Below are 18484 nucleotides of genomic sequence, written 5' to 3' on the forward strand. Positions count from 1 at the left end.
ATTACCCCTTAAGTAGATTACAAATAGTGGTTGAAACGTATGGAAACTCAATTTAATAAACTAATCAAAATTCATGAAAAAGTCACGAAGGTTGTTAAGCCAACGAATAAGAAAACTTTATTATAAAACTTTGCAGTAATAAACAGCCTATTGTCCCCTTTCTCTCTCTAATAAAGACTATACTATTCATTGTTAGCCTAATGACTCTCTTGGATAGGATTTGCAGTATTCTATATCTTCCTTTTTCTGCTTTATATATAAAATTATTTTCTATGGTATTGCTGTCGACAATCTACTTTTTTCCGTTAAAATTGCTTTTTGTTAAAAATTAGATTTATTTCTTTTGCTACTCAAGTTATTGTCTGAAGCATACTAAAGCATGATGAAACGTGATCAAATAAATTGTGAACTTCTTATTACTTTTTTTTTAAGAGTGGACCCATTCCAATTACAACGTTTTGCCTCTTTATATTTAGTAACGTGTTACATTTCAATAATAATAATCATTTTTTTTTCAGACGCCTTCCTGTTGCACGGATCCGAGCTTCACCTCTACAACAAGATCAACATTGAGAACGTTGACATAAACACCCGCACTGTGGCTGTCTTCAAGGCCAAGCCTACCTGTGTGGCCCAGACATCCTGTGACTCCTGCGCCAACCTTGCTGACACATCAGAATTTGGCTGCATGTGGTGCCCGTCCTCTAAGCATTGCAGTGACGGCAGCGACAGACTACGCCAGAGATGGAACGACCACGACTGCCATTTGGAGAATGTAACAACCTGCGCCCTGGAGGCGGACAGAAGCGCTGGGGGACACATGGAATGGCGCCACAGCACAGAGGCGGAGCTTGTTGCACCCGCGGCGGAGCCAATTTCCAATGCCGGCAGTGAAGATGAAGTGTCTTCAGGTTCCACTGTATCCGCCGTCATTTCCATCCTATTAGTAATCATACTGTTGTGCATCCTGGCCGGATTTTTGTTTGTCTATGGCAGATACAATGAAACCACCATGATTGGCCGCTATGTCAAATCAATCCGCAGCTCCTACGAACAATTTGGTGCCCCCAAAACCACGACCCTAGAACTTGGCAAGAAAAAGAAGCAGGCTCAACAACAAGAGGCTGAGAAGAAGAAGGAGAATGCCGGACGTGAATTTGTTAACCCTATGAATCCTATGAACAACAATAATACCATCACAGCAAACATGTAGAGTAGACTTGCAACAAACAAGCAGACACTTTCAGTACTGATTAAATACTCTAATAGTACATAACCTATCCTCATTCATTCTTCCTTGAAATTTAGTTTAGCCCAAGGAAATCAGTCAATATTATGGTATAGCATAAAAGACTTTTATATACACTTAAAATTCATTAGTTCCTAAATGCTTATTTTCCCCTTGATTATTTATGTTATTCTGAAATCATGTATTAGAATGTATAGTAATCTATAATTTCATAGGTATTTCATTCTATTATGTTATTTCACGTAACATTATGATAAATTCTCTAGTCCTTAATAATATTTATTTTCTTGCTGTGGAGCCGCTGTGCCATCTTAATCAATCCTTTTTCTTCCAAAGGGTAACACCGGCATTATAATGTGTTTTAATGTTGCTTTTAAAAACTGTTTTTTTAAGTTTAGTGTTATTTAGGTATCTTATAAAATAATGCAACATATGTTTAAATGTATCACAAGATTTTATTTTGGTAAAGTTAGTTTGACTTTTCAAAAGCTTCCCCTTTCCTTGCAGCTCAATAATATTTTTAGTCCTAAATATGATCATAATTCTTAAAATGTAATTTACTTTTTATTTTTTTAAAAATAATTTGTATATTTATTTTGTTTTTGCCAATGTTTTTATAATTCTATGATGGGCATTTTTATCATTGTCATACTTAAATGTTTATTATCTATTGTACTGTTTTTAATTTATTTGAAATGTAATATTATCCAGTGAGGATTTAGTTGAAATTTATTTCTTATCTAAATGAAAGCATCTAAAATATTAAAATTTGAAATTAGATAAAAAATAAATATTCAAACCTCAGCTTTAAACCATCTCCAAAAAAATCCTTATCCTGAAATAAATCCTTCCTAATCATTCCTTCTCCATTGTTTTTCCTTCCTTATGACATCCTTATCTTGTAATGATCCTTCCTTAATACATCCTTATCCTTTTACGGTATATCCTTATCTTTTCCTAATAAATCCCATTCTTGTTTTTGTCCTTTTCTCTTCCAATTTTTTTCAAACCTTTGATTAATAACCTTTTTTAGAATGACCTTATCCAAAAATAATGAACCCTAATTTATTCTTTACCTTTACTTTTTTCTTTCGTATCCTATGTTGCCTAATCCTTCTAAACACCTTCCCTATTACCCTTTAATAATCTTTCTTCATCCTTATAAATCTTATATTTTTTTTATATCCTTATCCTTTATTATTCTTTTTCTATTATATTAGTATCATATCCTAACAAATCTTACATTTTTTTATCCTTATTCTTTAAAAAACCTTCCCTTCTAAATTGATCCTTGCTTGTCATATTCATATCCCTATAAAACCAATATTTTATATCTTTATATTATTTTATTTTCCTATTCTTTAATTATTACTCAATATATTATACCATTCCTTCCTTATCATATCCTTACCATTAAATAAACCTTTCTTATATCTTTACAAATCTTTTATATTTATTCCTATTGTTAAACAATCCTTCCTTGTATTATTCATATGTATCTTATCTTTTCCTATCCTTCCTTCCCTAATATGATAATCCTTCCTTATCATGTCTTGTATTTTATTTCCTTATTCTTTCAGAATCCTTCTTTATCATATTTATATAAATTTCAATTTTTTGTATCCTAATAATTCCCTATTAAAAATCCTTCCTTATCATATTCTTATCACAAAAAAATCTTTCAATATCATGAAATTTTAATAGTCTGATCCTTTTATAATCCTTTCTTATCATATCCTTATTAATTTAATTTTTAAATATCCTTATAATTTAATAGTCTTTCCTCATCATATCCTTATCCTTTAATAATCCTTCCCTACTATATTTATCTTTCCTTGACATATCCTTTTCATCTAATAATCCTTCCCTAACATATAAATCCTTCCTCATAATATCCTTATTCTTTAATAATCCTTTCCTACTAAATTAAACCTTCCTTATACTTTAATAATCCTTCCCTGCTATATTAATCCTTCCTCATCATAACCTTATTCTTTAACCCATTAGTGACGAGCGCCACTTTTATGGGCCGATCGAGCTGTAAGTTTCAGGGAAGCTTTATAATGGTCAAAACGGAATTCGTATTTTTTTGTTTTGCTCTAGTGGCGTGCACAGGAAAGTTGCAAAAAAACCCGGTTCGGCTTGGCCATAAATACCAACCAGGCATTAACACCCGTTTTTGGTGCTTTCCCCCAGTTTTAAAACCCGGTTGACCTGTATAAACCCGGTTATTTTGACCAAAAATCGAAAAATGTAATTTTTGAACGCCAAAAGTGAGATGAACACTTTTTAGAACTTTGATACGATCCGTAATTGAAAACTACACAACCTCATGTAATCTAAAGAGCTACAAGTATAATACGAAGCGATTTATTTCAAATTTCGTGTTTAGCCGGCGATTTCGGGTAAAAAAACCCTGTTTTGTTGTTGTTGTCAAAAAAGATCTATTAGTGAAACCGGGTAATAAAAATTTCAGACTCAAAATGGAAATGCCGAACCGGGCCTATATAGGGCTTAAAAAAACGATAAAAAAATCATATAAAAAATAATAATTTAAATAAAACGAATTCACAAATAGATGTACTTGTCAATAAACATTAGATTTCACGAAAAAAATCAGCGACTTTACTATAAAAACAAAAAAGTTAGATGGGGTATTTTGAATTGTCATGATTTTCAAACTTTGTTGATCTATACCAGCAAACGGAAGTAAGCTAAACTGCCAGCTCCAGGGGGAAATGAAAGCCAGGGTAGTAGAGGGGGGATTCATACTGAGAATGATGCAATTATGAAGCCGGAAACCGGTTTTTTTTCCATTTTCTGGCACCGGGTTTTAAAACCCGGTTCGGCACTAATGGGTTAATAATCCTTTCCTATTAAATTAATCCTTCCTTATACTTTAATAATCCTTCCCTGCCATATTAATTCTTCCTTGCCATTTCCTTATTCTTTAATAATCCTTTCCTATTAAATTAATCCTTCCTTAAACTTTAATAATCCTTCCCTGCTATATCAATCCTTCCTCATCATATCCTTATTCTTTAATAATTCTTTCCTACTAAATTAATCCTTCCTTATACTTTAATAATCCTTCCCTGCTATATTAATCCTTCCTCATCATATCCTTATTCTTTAATAATTCTTTCCTACTAAATTAATCCTTCCTTATACTTTAATAATCCTTCCCTGCTATATTAATTCTTCCTTATCCTTATTCTTTAATGATCCTTTCCTACTAAATTAATCCTTCCTTAACTTTAACAATCCTTCCTTGCTGTATTAATCATTCCTCACCTTATCCTTATCAATAATAATCTTTCCCTTTTAAATTAATCTTTCCTCATCAATAATAATCTTTCCTTACTATATTAATCCTTCCTCACCATATCCTTATTCTTTAATAATCCCTCCCTACTATATTAATCCTTCCTTATCCCATCCTTGTCAATAATAATCCTGCCCATCTATATGAATCCTTCCCCATCATATCCTTATAACCTTCCCCATTAAAAATCCTTCCTTATCATACCCTGTTCCATATGAATCTTATATTATCATATCCTTATCATAAAATAATCCTGTCCTATCACAATTTTTAAATATATGAAACTTATAGCCTGATCCTTTTATAATCCTTTTTTATCATATCCTTATAAATCTTACATATTTTAATCCTTATCCTTTAATAATCCTTCCCAACGAAATTTTCTCACTATAATGATTTTTCCTTATCTTTTCCCTATCATTTAATAATCCTTGCTACTATATAAATCCTTCCTTATCAATTTGTATTTTTATAAACATATCCTTTCAGAATCCCTCGTCATATCCTCATAAAGTTTTCTCATTCTTTCAGAATCCTTACCTAAATATCAATACTTATTTATTATATTATCATAAATTTTATATTTCTATACCCCTATATTAATCCATGTAAACCTTTCATTTTTATATCCATAACCTGTAGATTTAAAACTAAAATCCTTCCTTATTATATCCTTATAATTCTTATATCTTTTTATACCCTTTGTTATTGCATCCTAATAATCAAATATTCCTTACTTATTGTAATCCTTCTTAAAATAATCCTTTTCTTTCATATTAATCTTTCCACATCATATCTGTGTCCCTGTGAAACTTATCGTTGGATTATCCTTTCTTCACATACCATATCCCAGTAGACCTTATATCTTTATTTCCCTATCCTTTAATAATCCTTTCTTGATATATTAATTCTTTTTATTAGTCATTCTCTACCATATCCTTATACCCATGAAACATTTAAATCCTTTTCATTTAACAATCCTTGATATTAAATAATTCCTTATTTTATCCTTATAATTTAACCTAATCCTATAATATAAACATATATATTTATGTCTTTCATAATCCTTTTTAATATCCTTATAAATGTTATATTTTATACTCTTATATAAAATTACCCTTCCTTATCATATCCTTATCTTATATTTTCTATATAAAAATTAGATTTTTTATATATTCATCCTTTCATAATCCTTCCCTAACGATATCAACACTTCTTTATAATATCCTTATCAACCTTATATTATAACAATCATCCTTACAAGATCACAGTAAACCTTACATTTTTTTATTCTAATCGTGTAATGATCCCTTTATTACATTTACATCCTTATCCTTTCTTACTATATTAATCCTTCATATCATCTCCTTAAAAATATTATCCTATAATAAATCTTTCTAATCAGATCCTTATCCTTTAATAATCCTTCCCTATTTTATTAATAATCAGCCTTACAAATCTTAAATTTTTCTCATATTTTCCGAACTGAAAGTAATTTTTACATATTCCTTCTTTCAAAATCCTTCACTATTATATCAACACTTCCTACTATATTGGTTCTTTAGTTTCCTCTCCCTACAAATCTTATAATTTTAAACCTTGCCCTTTTATCATCCTTCCTCATCATATCCTTTATATTTTTATACACTTATCCTTTTATCCTTATACACTTTCCAATCCTATCCTTATAAATCTTACATTTCTATATACTTAAAGAACTCAAATGTTTTATTATCCTTATCCTTTAATACTCCTGGTAAACCTTACATTTTTATATCCTTATCAGATCCAAGTACATTTACATTTCTATATGTTTATCCTTTTATAATCCTTAAAAATCTTATATTTTTCTAACTATATCCTTTAATAGGTAATTATTCCTTATTGTTAAATCCTTATAAATCTTATACTTTCTAACTATATTGTTTATTAATCCTTCCTTATTATATCCTTATAAATCTTATGTTTTCATACCAATATCCTTTAATAATCCTTCCTTATCAGATCCTTGTAAATTGAACATCTTTATATCCTTATCCTTTAATATTCCTTTCTGTTTATATTTATATCCTCCTGTACAATTTCCTTATATTTAAATCTTATATTTTCATATTCTTATCCTTTTCACGTGTAGGCTAAAAAAATCCTTACCTATTATATAAATCCCTCCTTATTGTATCCTGATTCCTGTGAATCTTAGGATTTCATATCCCTATAATGTGATAATCCTTATTATTATAATCTTACCCCTATAAAATATTCAAAACATCTTTCCCTTCTCCTTTCATGATCCTTTTTAATTATAAAAATTCTTACTTATTATATCCTTATAAATCTTTTATTTTTATACACTTATCCTTTAATTATCCTTGAAAACCTTACATTTTTATATCATTTAATAATCCTTTCCCGTCTTATTAATCCTTCATATCATCTCCTTATCAATCTTATATTTTTATACCCTTATTCTTCAATAATCCTTCCTTATTAGGCCTTGTAAACTTAACATTTATATATGATTATCCTAATAATCCATCCCTTTGATATTAACCCTTCCTTATTATAAAAATATTTAATAATTCATCCTTATTATATCCATACCCCTATATAATATTACATACAAAAACATATAATAGTTGTGTATTTTTATGTCTTTATCCTTTCGAAATCCTTCATTGATCCTTCATTGATCAACACTTCCTTATCCTTTAATAATCCTTCCTCATTATATCCACATAAATCTTATATTTTTATATCCATATCCTCTAATCATCCTTCCTTATTTTATACATATTAATCTTGTACTTCCCCTATCCTTTAATAATCCCTTTCTATTATATTAATCTTGTATTTTATACCAATAGTCTTTAATAATCCTTCCTTGTCATCCCCTTATAAATATCATTTCAAAATTTATACTTTTATAATACATACCTTTTACATCAATTTTCCTTTTATCCTGATAACTTGGAATCCTATAATTTTATATCCTTATTATTTAATAATTCTTCCTTACTATATTCTTACCCCTATGAAACATACAAAACATATAAACATTTTTTATACCCTTATCCTTAAATAATCCTTTCCAATCAAATCCTTGAAAATATAAAATTTATATATACTTAATTATCATAATAATCTATTCCTTTGATATTAATCCTTCCTTATCATATCCATATCTCCATAAAACTTACAATTTCTTATGCTTATCATTTAATAATCCTTCCTTATTAATCCTTACCCCTAAAAGATACATAAAATAGTTGAATATTTTTATGGCTTTATCATTTCATAATCCTTACCTACATTATCAACATTTCCTCAATTATCCTTTAATAATTTTCCTTCCTTATCAGAAACAAACCTTACATTTTTATATCCCTATCCTTTTAATCCTTCCTTGAATCCTTATTATATCCTTAAAAATCTTGTATTTTATACTAATAGCCTTTAATAATCCTTACTTGTCAGATCCTAGTATGCCTTTAATTTTTTATCCTTATACTTTAATAATCTTTACCTATTGTATTAATCCTTGTTTATCATATCCTAATCCTTTAAAAACGTTATCGCTTTGAATCATACATTTTCATATCCTTGTCATTTAATAATCCTTCCTTATAATATATCTTAAATTTTATCCTTAAATAATCCTTTCTTATCATATCCTCAAATCTTATATTAATATACCCTTATCGTAATTATATCTTAATATCACATAATTTTATATCCACCTCTTTCAGTATTTTCTTAGCCCCACTCCAAATACTACTAATCCCAATACTAATATTTCCATAGCCCCACTCCAAATATTACTTCTCCTAATACTAGTATTTCCTTAGCCCCACTCCAAATATTACTAATCCCAATACTAGTATTTCCTTAGCCCCACTCCAAATATTACTAATCCCAATACCAGTATTTCCATAGCCCCAATCCAAATATTACTACTCCTAATACTAGTATTTCCTAAGCCCCACTCCAAATATTACTACTTCTAATACCAGTATTTCCATAGCCCCACTCCAAATATTACTAATCCCAATACCAGTATTTCCATAGCCCCAATCCAAATATTACTACTCCTAATACTAGTATTTCCTTAGCCCCACTCCAAATATTACTACTCCTAATACTAGTATTTCCTAAGCCCCACTCCAAATATTACTACTTCTAATACTAGTATTTTCTTAGCCCCACTCCAAATATTACTAATCCCAATACTAGTATTTCCTAAGACCCACTCCAAATATTACTACTCCTAATATTAGTATTTCCTTACAGGGAGTAAGGGAGGGGACAATGGAGCGAATATTCAATTTTTAGGAGTCTTAGACTTTGGGGACTGGCTTAAAGGGAACATGCAAGAATTTAGCAGTTTCTAACCAATCTTGGGGACCAATTATGAATGACGTCACGCAAAATCATGCATAATCTCGCGGCAAACTAGCGCGTCAACAGAAAGATAAACAATAACAAGCAGACAAAATATTTTGATTTTGAAAATTATTTTGTAAATTGAATCATTACATTTTTTATATCTAATTCTTGTTTAATGTTAATTCATTCCAATTAGTGCGTTGTAGAAAGAAATTATATTAAGATTATTAGCTATTATGAGCAAAGCCTTCCTATAATTAGGTCCCGCACATTTGTACGTCCGTAACGGTTAGCTCTTTTTGTTACTTTAGACATGTTAGATGTTTCTTATTGATTTAATGTAAAGGCAAAAGATTTTTGTCTTAGCTTAATATTTCTGTAATTAATGATCCGATTAATTTCAAAATTTTAGGGAAAATTCACGAAGTCCTGAGTTGTTCAAGGTTTGTTTATCATTAAAATCTCAAGATGGTGTTATTTTTTTTTCTGTCCTGGATGCTAGGAGCGCAGCTACCAGTTATCCTAAGATATGTTACTTAATCCTTAAGATCTTTAAAATTAAGATGTACTTATGTTCTCAACTATTTTATTTATGTAGTATGAAATTTTGACGCAAGGTATCTCATTTTTATTTCGTTAAATGAAATATCTTGAGTTAAAAGTTCTGTAGGAAGGTAATTGTTTTAGTAAGTTTTTTAATATAATTATTTAAAGGCTTTTTCATGTCTAAGCTTTTTAATAAATACAATAAAAAAATTTGGGTAAAAGAAGTTGTAAAAGTAAAATGGTCTGTTTCCTTAATTTTCCGAAGTTTAAATAATAACAATTATGGAAATGAATTGTAAACAAGGGTTTTGATCTCTAGAATCAAAGGCTTGTAGTAAAGCATCAGTTTAAGGATGGTGCATTTCGAATTAAAAACAATTCAAAAAGTCTAAAATTTCCACTAAAGGTTGCTATATTGCAAATACTTGTTTTATCTGGAAATATCTGGGTTTTCAACCTTAAAGGGTCACAACTATAAAATTGAATTAACTGCCCATTGTCCCCTCCCTTACTCCCTGATTTCCTTAGCCCCACTCCAAATATTACTAATCCCAATACCAGTATTTCGTTAGCCACTCCAAATATTACTACTCCTAATACTAGTATTTCCTAAGACCCACTCCAAATATTCCTACTCCTAATACTAGTATTTCCTTAGCCCCACTCCAAATATTACTACTCCTAATACTAGTATTTCCTTAGCCCCACTCCAAATATTCCTACTCCTAATACTAGTATCTGCTTAACTCCACTCCAAATATTACTACTCCTAATATTTTTACTTTTCTAGCCCCACTCCAAATATTACTACTCCTAATATTTTTATTTCCTTAGCCCCACTCCAATTATTACTACTCCTAATATTTTTACTTTTCTAGCCCCACTCCAAATATTACTACTCCTAATATTTTTATTTCCTTAGCAAAACTCCAAGTATTACTACTCCTAATATTAGTATTTCTTTAGTCCCACTCCAAATATTACTACTCCTAATATTTCTATTTCCTTAGCCCCTCTCCAAATATGAGGAGTAGTAATAGTAGTATTTCCTTAATTCCACTACAAATATTACTACTCCTAATACTAGTATTTCCATAGCCCCACTCCAAATATTACTACTCCTAATACTAGTATTTCCTCAAATCTTATATTAATATACCCTTATCCTAACTATATCTTTATATCACATAATTTTATATCCACCTCTTTAAGTATTTTCTTAGCCCCACTCCAAATATTACTACTCCTAATACTAGTATTTCCTTAGCCCCAATCCAAATATTACTACTCCTAATACTAGTATTTCCTTAGCCCCACTCCAAATATGAGGAGTAGTAATAGAAGTATTTCCTTAATTCCACTACAAATATTACTACTCCTAATACTAGTATTTCCTTAGCCCCACTCGAAATATTCCTACTCCTAATACTAGTATTTCCTTAGCCCCACTCGAAATATTCCTACTCCTAATACTAATATTTCCTTAGCCTTACTCCAAATATTACTACTCCAAATATTTTTATTTCCTTTCCTTAGCCACACTCTAAGTATTACTACTCCTAATACTAGTATTTCCTTAGTCCCACTCCAAATATTACTACTCCTAATATTTTTATTTTCTTAGCCCCACTCCAAATATTACTAATCCCAATACTAGTATTACCATAGCCCCACTCCAAATATTACTACTCCTAATACTAGTATTTCCATAGCCCCAATCCAAATATTACTACTCCTAATACTAGTATTTCCTAAGCCCCACTCCAAATATTACTACTTCTAATACCAGTATTTCCATAGCCCCACTCCAAATATTACTGATCCCAATACCAGTATTTCCATAGCCCCAATCCAAATATTACTACTCCTAATACTAGTATTTCCTCAAATCTTATATTAATAAACCCTTATCCTAACTATATCTTTATATCACATAATTTTATATCCACCTCTTTTAGTATTTTCTTAGCCTCACTCCAAATATTACTACTCCTAATACTAGTATTTCCTTAGCCCCACTCGAAATATTCCTACTCCTAATACTAGTATTTTCTTAACCACACTCCAAATAATCCTACTCCTAATACTAATATTTCCTTAGCCTTACTCCAAATATTACTACTCCAAATATTTTTATTTCCTTAGCCACACTCTAAGTATTACTACTCCTAATACTAGTATTTCCTTAGTCCCACTCCAAATATTACTACTCCTAATATTTTTATTTTCTTAGCCCCACTCCAAATATTACTAATCCCAATACTAGTTTTTCCATAGCCCCACTCCAAATATTACTACTCCTAATACTAGTATTTCCTTAGCCCCACTCCAAATATTACTACTCCTAATATTTTGTTTCCTTGGCCACAATCCAAATATTACTAATCCTTATACTAGTATTTCCTTAGCCACACTCAAAGTATTACTACTTCTTATATTAGTATTTCCTTAGCCCTACTCCTAATACTAGTATTTCCTTAGCCCCACTCCAAATATTACTACTCCTAATACTAGTATTTCCTTAGCCCCACTCCAAATATTACTACTCCTAATACTAGTATTTCCTTAGCCCCACTCCAAATATTACTACTCCTAATACTAGTATTTCATTAGCCCCACTCCAAATATTACTAATTCCAATACTAGTATTTCCTTAGCCCCACTCCAAATATTACTAATCCTAATACTAGTAATTCTTTAGCCACGCTCCAAGTATTACTACTCCTAATACTAGTATTTCCTTAGCCACACTCCATTATTCCTTCTTATAATACTAGTATTTCCTTAACTCCACTCCTAATATTACTACTCCTAATACTATATTTCCTTAGCCTCACTCCAAAAAATTCTACTCCTAATACTATTCCTTAGCCCCACTCCAAATATTACTACTCCTAATACTAGTGTTTCCTTAGCCCCACTCCAAATATTACTACTCCTAATACTAGTATTTCGTTAGCCACTCCAAATATTACTACTCCTAATACTAGTATTTCCTTAACTCCACTCCTAATATTACTACTTCTAATACTATATTTCCTTAGCCTCACTCCAAATAATTCTACTCCTAATACTATTCCTTAGCCCCACTCTAAATATTACTACTCCTAATACTAGTGTTTCCTTAGCCCCACTCCAAATATTACTACTCCTAATACTAGTATTTCCTTAGCCCCACTCCAAATATTACTACTCCTAATACTAGTGTTTCCTTAGCCCCACTCCAAATATTACTACTCCTAATACTAGTATTTCCTAAGCCCCACTCCAAATATTACTACTTCTAATACTAGTATTTTCTTAGCCCCACTCCAAATATTACTACTCCAAATACTAGTATTTCGTTAGCCACACTCCAAATTAGGGTTGGGCCGGATATCCGGCAAATATCCGGTTATCCGGCCAAATTACCGGATGTCCGGCCGGATAACCGGCCAAATTACCAGATACTAAAGTAGCAAAAAAAATTTCTTCAGAAATCTTATATAAATTTACATAAAGTTAAACTTGTTCAGAAAAAATGTTCTTCTAGCTTCAATAATAAGAAAATTATAGCCATTTAAAATTTTAAAAAGCAGAGATTTTTGGTGTAAAGTATAAAAAATTATAGAGCCGGATATCCGGCCGGATAGTTTCAATATCCGGTATCCGGCCGGATATTGAAAATGGCCGGATATCCGGCCCAACCCTACTCCAAATATTACTACTCCTAATACTAGTATTTCCTTAACTCCACTCCAAATATTACTACTCCTAATACTAGTATTTCCTATGCCCCACTACTGATATAAGTATATTCCTTAACCATACTCCAAGTATTACTTCTCCTAATATTAGTTAGTGTATTCCTTACCAATACTCTAAGTAATATTTTTCCTAATTACTATTTTCATTTACCTTACTATATCCCCACACCTTAAACATAAATCCCTAATTATTAAATATTACCTAGTATCTTAAAATCTTTTTTCCTACCTCTCCTAACCTAAAGATGTTTTGGTTTATTACATTTCATTATTTGATGGCATTAATCATTTTATACAAATTCATTTTCAAGTGCAAGCAATGTTTAATTGTTTTGGGAGACAGGGCATTAATATTTCATATTGTGATCATTTTTGATTCTATAAATCATATATACCTAATATTTCTATGCATTGATGAATGTAAGTTGTTTACTTTTTAATAGCAATATGTTAAATACAGAAAAAATTATATAGATATCCTAAATAAAAATTAGTTTTACATTTCTTTATTAAAACAATTAGGGCAGTGACAGTATTAGAAACTTTTCTGTAATAATGGCATAAATATTTCTAGAATTAAATATTTTTAATAAAATAAAATAAATGTTAACAAGGATGACAACATCCATAAAAGCAAACATTAACATTTAAATAGTGTCAGAACTGAATAATCAGAATATAGAAAAATGTTTAAGTTAACTTGTTGAAAAACTGCTTAAATAGATCGAGGATAATGTTTAAAACGTTAAATTATCTCTGACGACCGTCTATAGTTCCTTTTTTGAAGACCACTGTTTTGGATGTCTTAATGGTCATACAAATGACGAGAACGCATTAAAAAAAAATATTTGTGGAAGAAGTATTTTCAAAAGGGCATTAATAGTTATTTCTTACGAGAATGAATGAATACGAGAATAGTTATTTCTCGTATCGTATTATAAACGGCTTTCCGCGGATATAGAATGTACAATTAAAAGATTAAAACTAGTTTTAATCTTATGATTGTACATTTCTATATTCGTAGAAAACTGGATACAATACGATGCTAGACGGTGACCCCTAAAATGGTGGGTCCACGTATTACGTGCATGACAAATATCTCGAGTTTTTTGCGTCTTAATTTCTTACGACTTTTATACAGTTTTGTATTGTGGGAGGCGTAGTTAGACAAATTAGTTGGGGGGAAAGTACAAAGTTTATACTGAGTTAACACTTTAAGAACAATAGGGATGAAAAGTAGAAAATGTTATTTATGAAATAAAAAAATTATATTTGAATGTTGTATATTAAATAATGTATATCATAAATTAATTTTGAAATGGTTTATAGAAATATAAAATCTTTAAAGGTTTAAATATAGATGTAACAAACAATATGATTCAAACGGCAGATTTAAAAAACTTTCAAAATTTCAACAATTGGACATGAGGGAAGTTAAAGACTTGAAATCTGATTTCTTTTAAAGCTGAGTAATAATTATTTAACGCATCGTATTATAGACAGCTTTCCTCGGATATTAAAAATGAAAAATTATCAGATTAAAGCCCTGGAGGCCCTCCACAGTGCAGTGGTGAGGTAAAGTTTAGTAGCCCCGCTGAGTTAGGGCCCCCTGCACGGGTAAGGTTAGGTTAAACAAGGTAAGGGCTCTCCTCCACAGGGATTAGTTTAGGTAAAATTAAGTAGCTCCACAGGGTTAGGGCCTCCTCCAGAGATTGAGTTACGTTTAGTTAGGTTAGTTTAGATGAAATTGAGTAGCCCCATAGGGTCAGGGCCTCCCACAGGATTTAGATTAGGTTAAACAAGGTTAAATTAAATTAGGTTAGGTTATATTGAGTTGTCCCGCTGAAATAGGGCCCTCCACATGGGTTGGGTTAGGTTAGGTTAGGCTATGTTAGGTTAGTTTAGGTAATGTTAAGTACCCTTGAAGGGTTAGCACATCCATAGGGGTTAGGTTATGATAGATTAAGTCAGATTAGGTTAGGCTTAGCTAGGCTAGGTTATGTTAGGTAATATTGAGTAGACCCGTTATGTTAGGGGTTAGGATAGAGTTAGGTAGGGTAGGTTTAGTAAGATAATCTTGGGTAACCCTGCAGGGTTAGAGCTGCCTCCAGGAGTCAGGCTATTTTAGATTCAATTAGGTAAGGTTAGGCTAGTTTAATTAATATTGAGTATCCCAAAAGGGTTAGGGTCCCCTGCATTGGTTAGTTTAGGTTAAGTTAGGTTTATTTAGATAGGAATAGATAATATAGAGTAGCTTCGCAGGATTAGGGCTCCCTGCAGGGTTTAGGTAAGGTTAGGTAAGGTCAGATAATATTGAGTAGCCTAATGGGTTTGAAACCTCCGCAGGGGTTAGATTCACTTTGGCTCAGTAAAATTAGGTTAGGTTAGGTTTAGTTATGTTAGTTATAACAGAAACCCTCCAGGATTTACCCCCCTTCCCAGGGGTTAGGTTAGGTTAGGTTGAGTTAGATTAGTTTAGGAAATATTAAATAATCCTGACAGGGTTAAGGCCCTCCAGAGAGGTTAGGAACGGTTAATATTATTGGATATAAATTTGTGCATATACAGTAAATTATAATAACATTATGATTTTATGAAAACATTCATAAACAACATCTATAAATGCAAAGATCTGAAGTGGTAGGTCAAACGCACATCAACATTTGTAGAGTGTAAAACTGCTTAAATATAGGATACTGTTTAAGGACATACTTACATTTTTAGGACTTAATTATAGAGAAGCTTCGGCTAAAACACTGTACAATGTTGTCTTAGGAATCATTATTTCAATTATCGCCAACTATCGCAAAAAAAAATTTTAAATCAACATGTTTGAAATGGACATACAGAAATTCTAGTAACATTTACTTAACAGATGCTATGCTTCCTAAATCGTATTTGACTTATATAGGAATCAACATACAAAATTATTTAATTGATAAGAAAAAATGTCTAAATTAACAAAAAGAGCTAACCGTCACGGCCGGACAGACAGACTGACCGATCGACCATAATTATAGAGAAGCTTCACTTTAAAAATTTCCGAATTCATTATTTTCAATTTATTTGTAATTTAGAGTGTTTGCGGTGTTCTTTGCTCAACTAGTCCCTTTGAGGAAACCATAATTTTTCCATAAAAATTTAGCCATCTTTATTATATAGCAGTTAAAATCTTTAGCTTTTTCAAATACCAATTCTTACAGACGAACACATTAAAATTTTGAGTTATAGAGTAGTTCTTCTACTAAAAAAATTATTTGGTACAACTAATTTGTCTTAACTAAAGCATTTGTTTAAAGTCAAAAATATATAACAACATTCATTTTGTATGTTTACTCACTGAGAACTATCGCCAAAATTTAAAGAATTTAATTAAACGAAAAAATCTAAAAATTATTATTGATTAATATAATCTCGAACGGTTGTTATTAAATTATCTTTTAAAATTAAATTTCTTTTTTCCTTTAAAAAATCAATACAACAATGTACCTAATAACCTTGTGTACTATTATCAATTTGAATGTAGAATAATAGAGGCGTTTCAAGGGGGGCGTACCAAAAAGTGGTTAATTCACCACCATTAATTAAACAGTTTTGAGAATAAAAATATAAAAAATATTGATTTTTTATACATGTATCATATTTTATTTCTGATTATCTTTCATTTCAACAGTAACGGGTGACTTTAGCTTAGGCGTCAATTTATTCGCAGAATATAAAATGTGTTCACTTTAAAGTAAAACGAGGATGACAACATCCATAAAATCAAAGCTCTAAAATCAGAAGGAAGGACAGTCAAACAATAAATTACGAACATTAATTTCCAAGTCTAAACAAAATTGTACATACATTTTTTGTAAAATTGCATAAATATAGGAATCAGTAAAAGGACATACTTTCATATTTAGGATTTGATTATAGAGATGCCTTGCTTATAATACTTTAACTTATTTTCCTAGGAATCATTATTCCAAAAACCAGATAAAAAGGATAAACAGCATCTTTTAATGGAGTTACTGACTTTCTGATAGATAATATAGAGTTGCTACGCTTTCTTATTCGTACAAAACTGTTCTAAATTGTGCCTAACTGTCATAGGAATCATTATGAAAAATTCGAAATTGATATGACAATTCTAAAATGTCGATTTTAATTATTATTTCATACAAAAAATGTTGTCAAAAAAGTTACAAATCAGCATGTTTTAACCCTTAACAGTCGGGCCCCTTGCCGCACCTTAATCAGTCGGGGGGGGGGGGGGGCGTTCAACGCCCCCCCCCTTATTATCTCAGTTCCTATTAGAGCTAGAGGGCTAAATTTTTTTGTGCAAGTCCCCCGTGTTATGATGAATTTCCGACCTTAAGTAAGTCAAAGTCAATTTTTGCTTCCTTCACCCTTTTATTTAACAACCTTTGTTTTTAGGTCCTTTTTTACTTAAAAATTTTAAACGGCTGTAATTTTTTTTATTTTTGAAGCTAGAAGAAAATTTTTTTGCAGAAAATGTTTATTCTTATGTAAATTTTATATTTGAAATATCAAAACATAAATTTCAGCGGCAGCAGCTATATTTGGCAGCTGCCAGCCGCCGCAGTCGGCGGTCGGCGGGAAAACGGCGGCGGATCTTTATGAAATTTTAATACATTATGTAGACATGTAAGAAAAGCTTAAGTTTGAAGTTTGAAGTCTCTAAGTCAAAAATTGCGGCCACAGGAGCCTTTTAAAGATTTCTGGAGACCTGGAGGATCAGGACCTGCAGGATCATACCTGGAACCTGAAATTGACTTGAACACCTGTATTTAATATGAGGATGTACTACTAAAGGATAGTTTAGTATTTTGGTAAGATAAAATGCTTTGTTTAATTAAAAAAATATTTTTGTTCTTTACCTGGATGACTCTGCCAGGTTTGCTGGCATCCTGTGCCCGCCAGGATGGAGATATTCAAAAAACTCCAACTCTCAGTTATGTGTCATACCCACACTTAAAAAGTCAAGCAGTATGGGCTCTTTATCTTTCACACACAGAAAATGAGATAGAAAAAACCGGATGGGGGGGGCGTTCAACGCCCCCCCCTCCCCCTTCCGACCGTTAAGGGTTAAATGAACGTACAGACTTTCTTGGTAGAGTTGCTACACTTTCTAATTCGTATGGACGGACGTACGGGCGGGGGGACCGATCAAAATTATAGAAAGGCTTTTTTTAAAATGTTTGCAGGAACAAATTGAGCTGAAAAATG

General features: G+C 31.1%; 1 protein-coding gene across 1 annotated transcript in view; it reads left to right on the forward strand.

Annotated features, from left to right (window-relative positions):
• LOC145318719 (plexin domain-containing protein 1-like) overlaps positions 1-13739 on the forward strand; it is a 68121-nt gene extending 54382 nt beyond the window's left edge. Inside the window, exon 6 of the mRNA XM_080160193.1 lies at positions 519-13739. Coding sequence (XP_080016319.1) covers positions 519-1213 — 695 coding nt within the window. The 3' untranslated portion in view covers positions 1214-13739. The remainder of the gene's footprint in view (positions 1-518) is intronic.
• The last annotated feature ends 4745 nt before the right edge of the window (positions 13740-18484 follow it).

The sequence above is a fragment of the Acartia tonsa genome, chromosome 1, assembly GCF_053477335.1.
Source record: "Acartia tonsa isolate MP-2025a chromosome 1, ASM5347733v1, whole genome shotgun sequence".
Classification (NCBI taxonomy): domain Eukaryota; kingdom Metazoa; phylum Arthropoda; class Copepoda; order Calanoida; family Acartiidae; genus Acartia; species Acartia tonsa.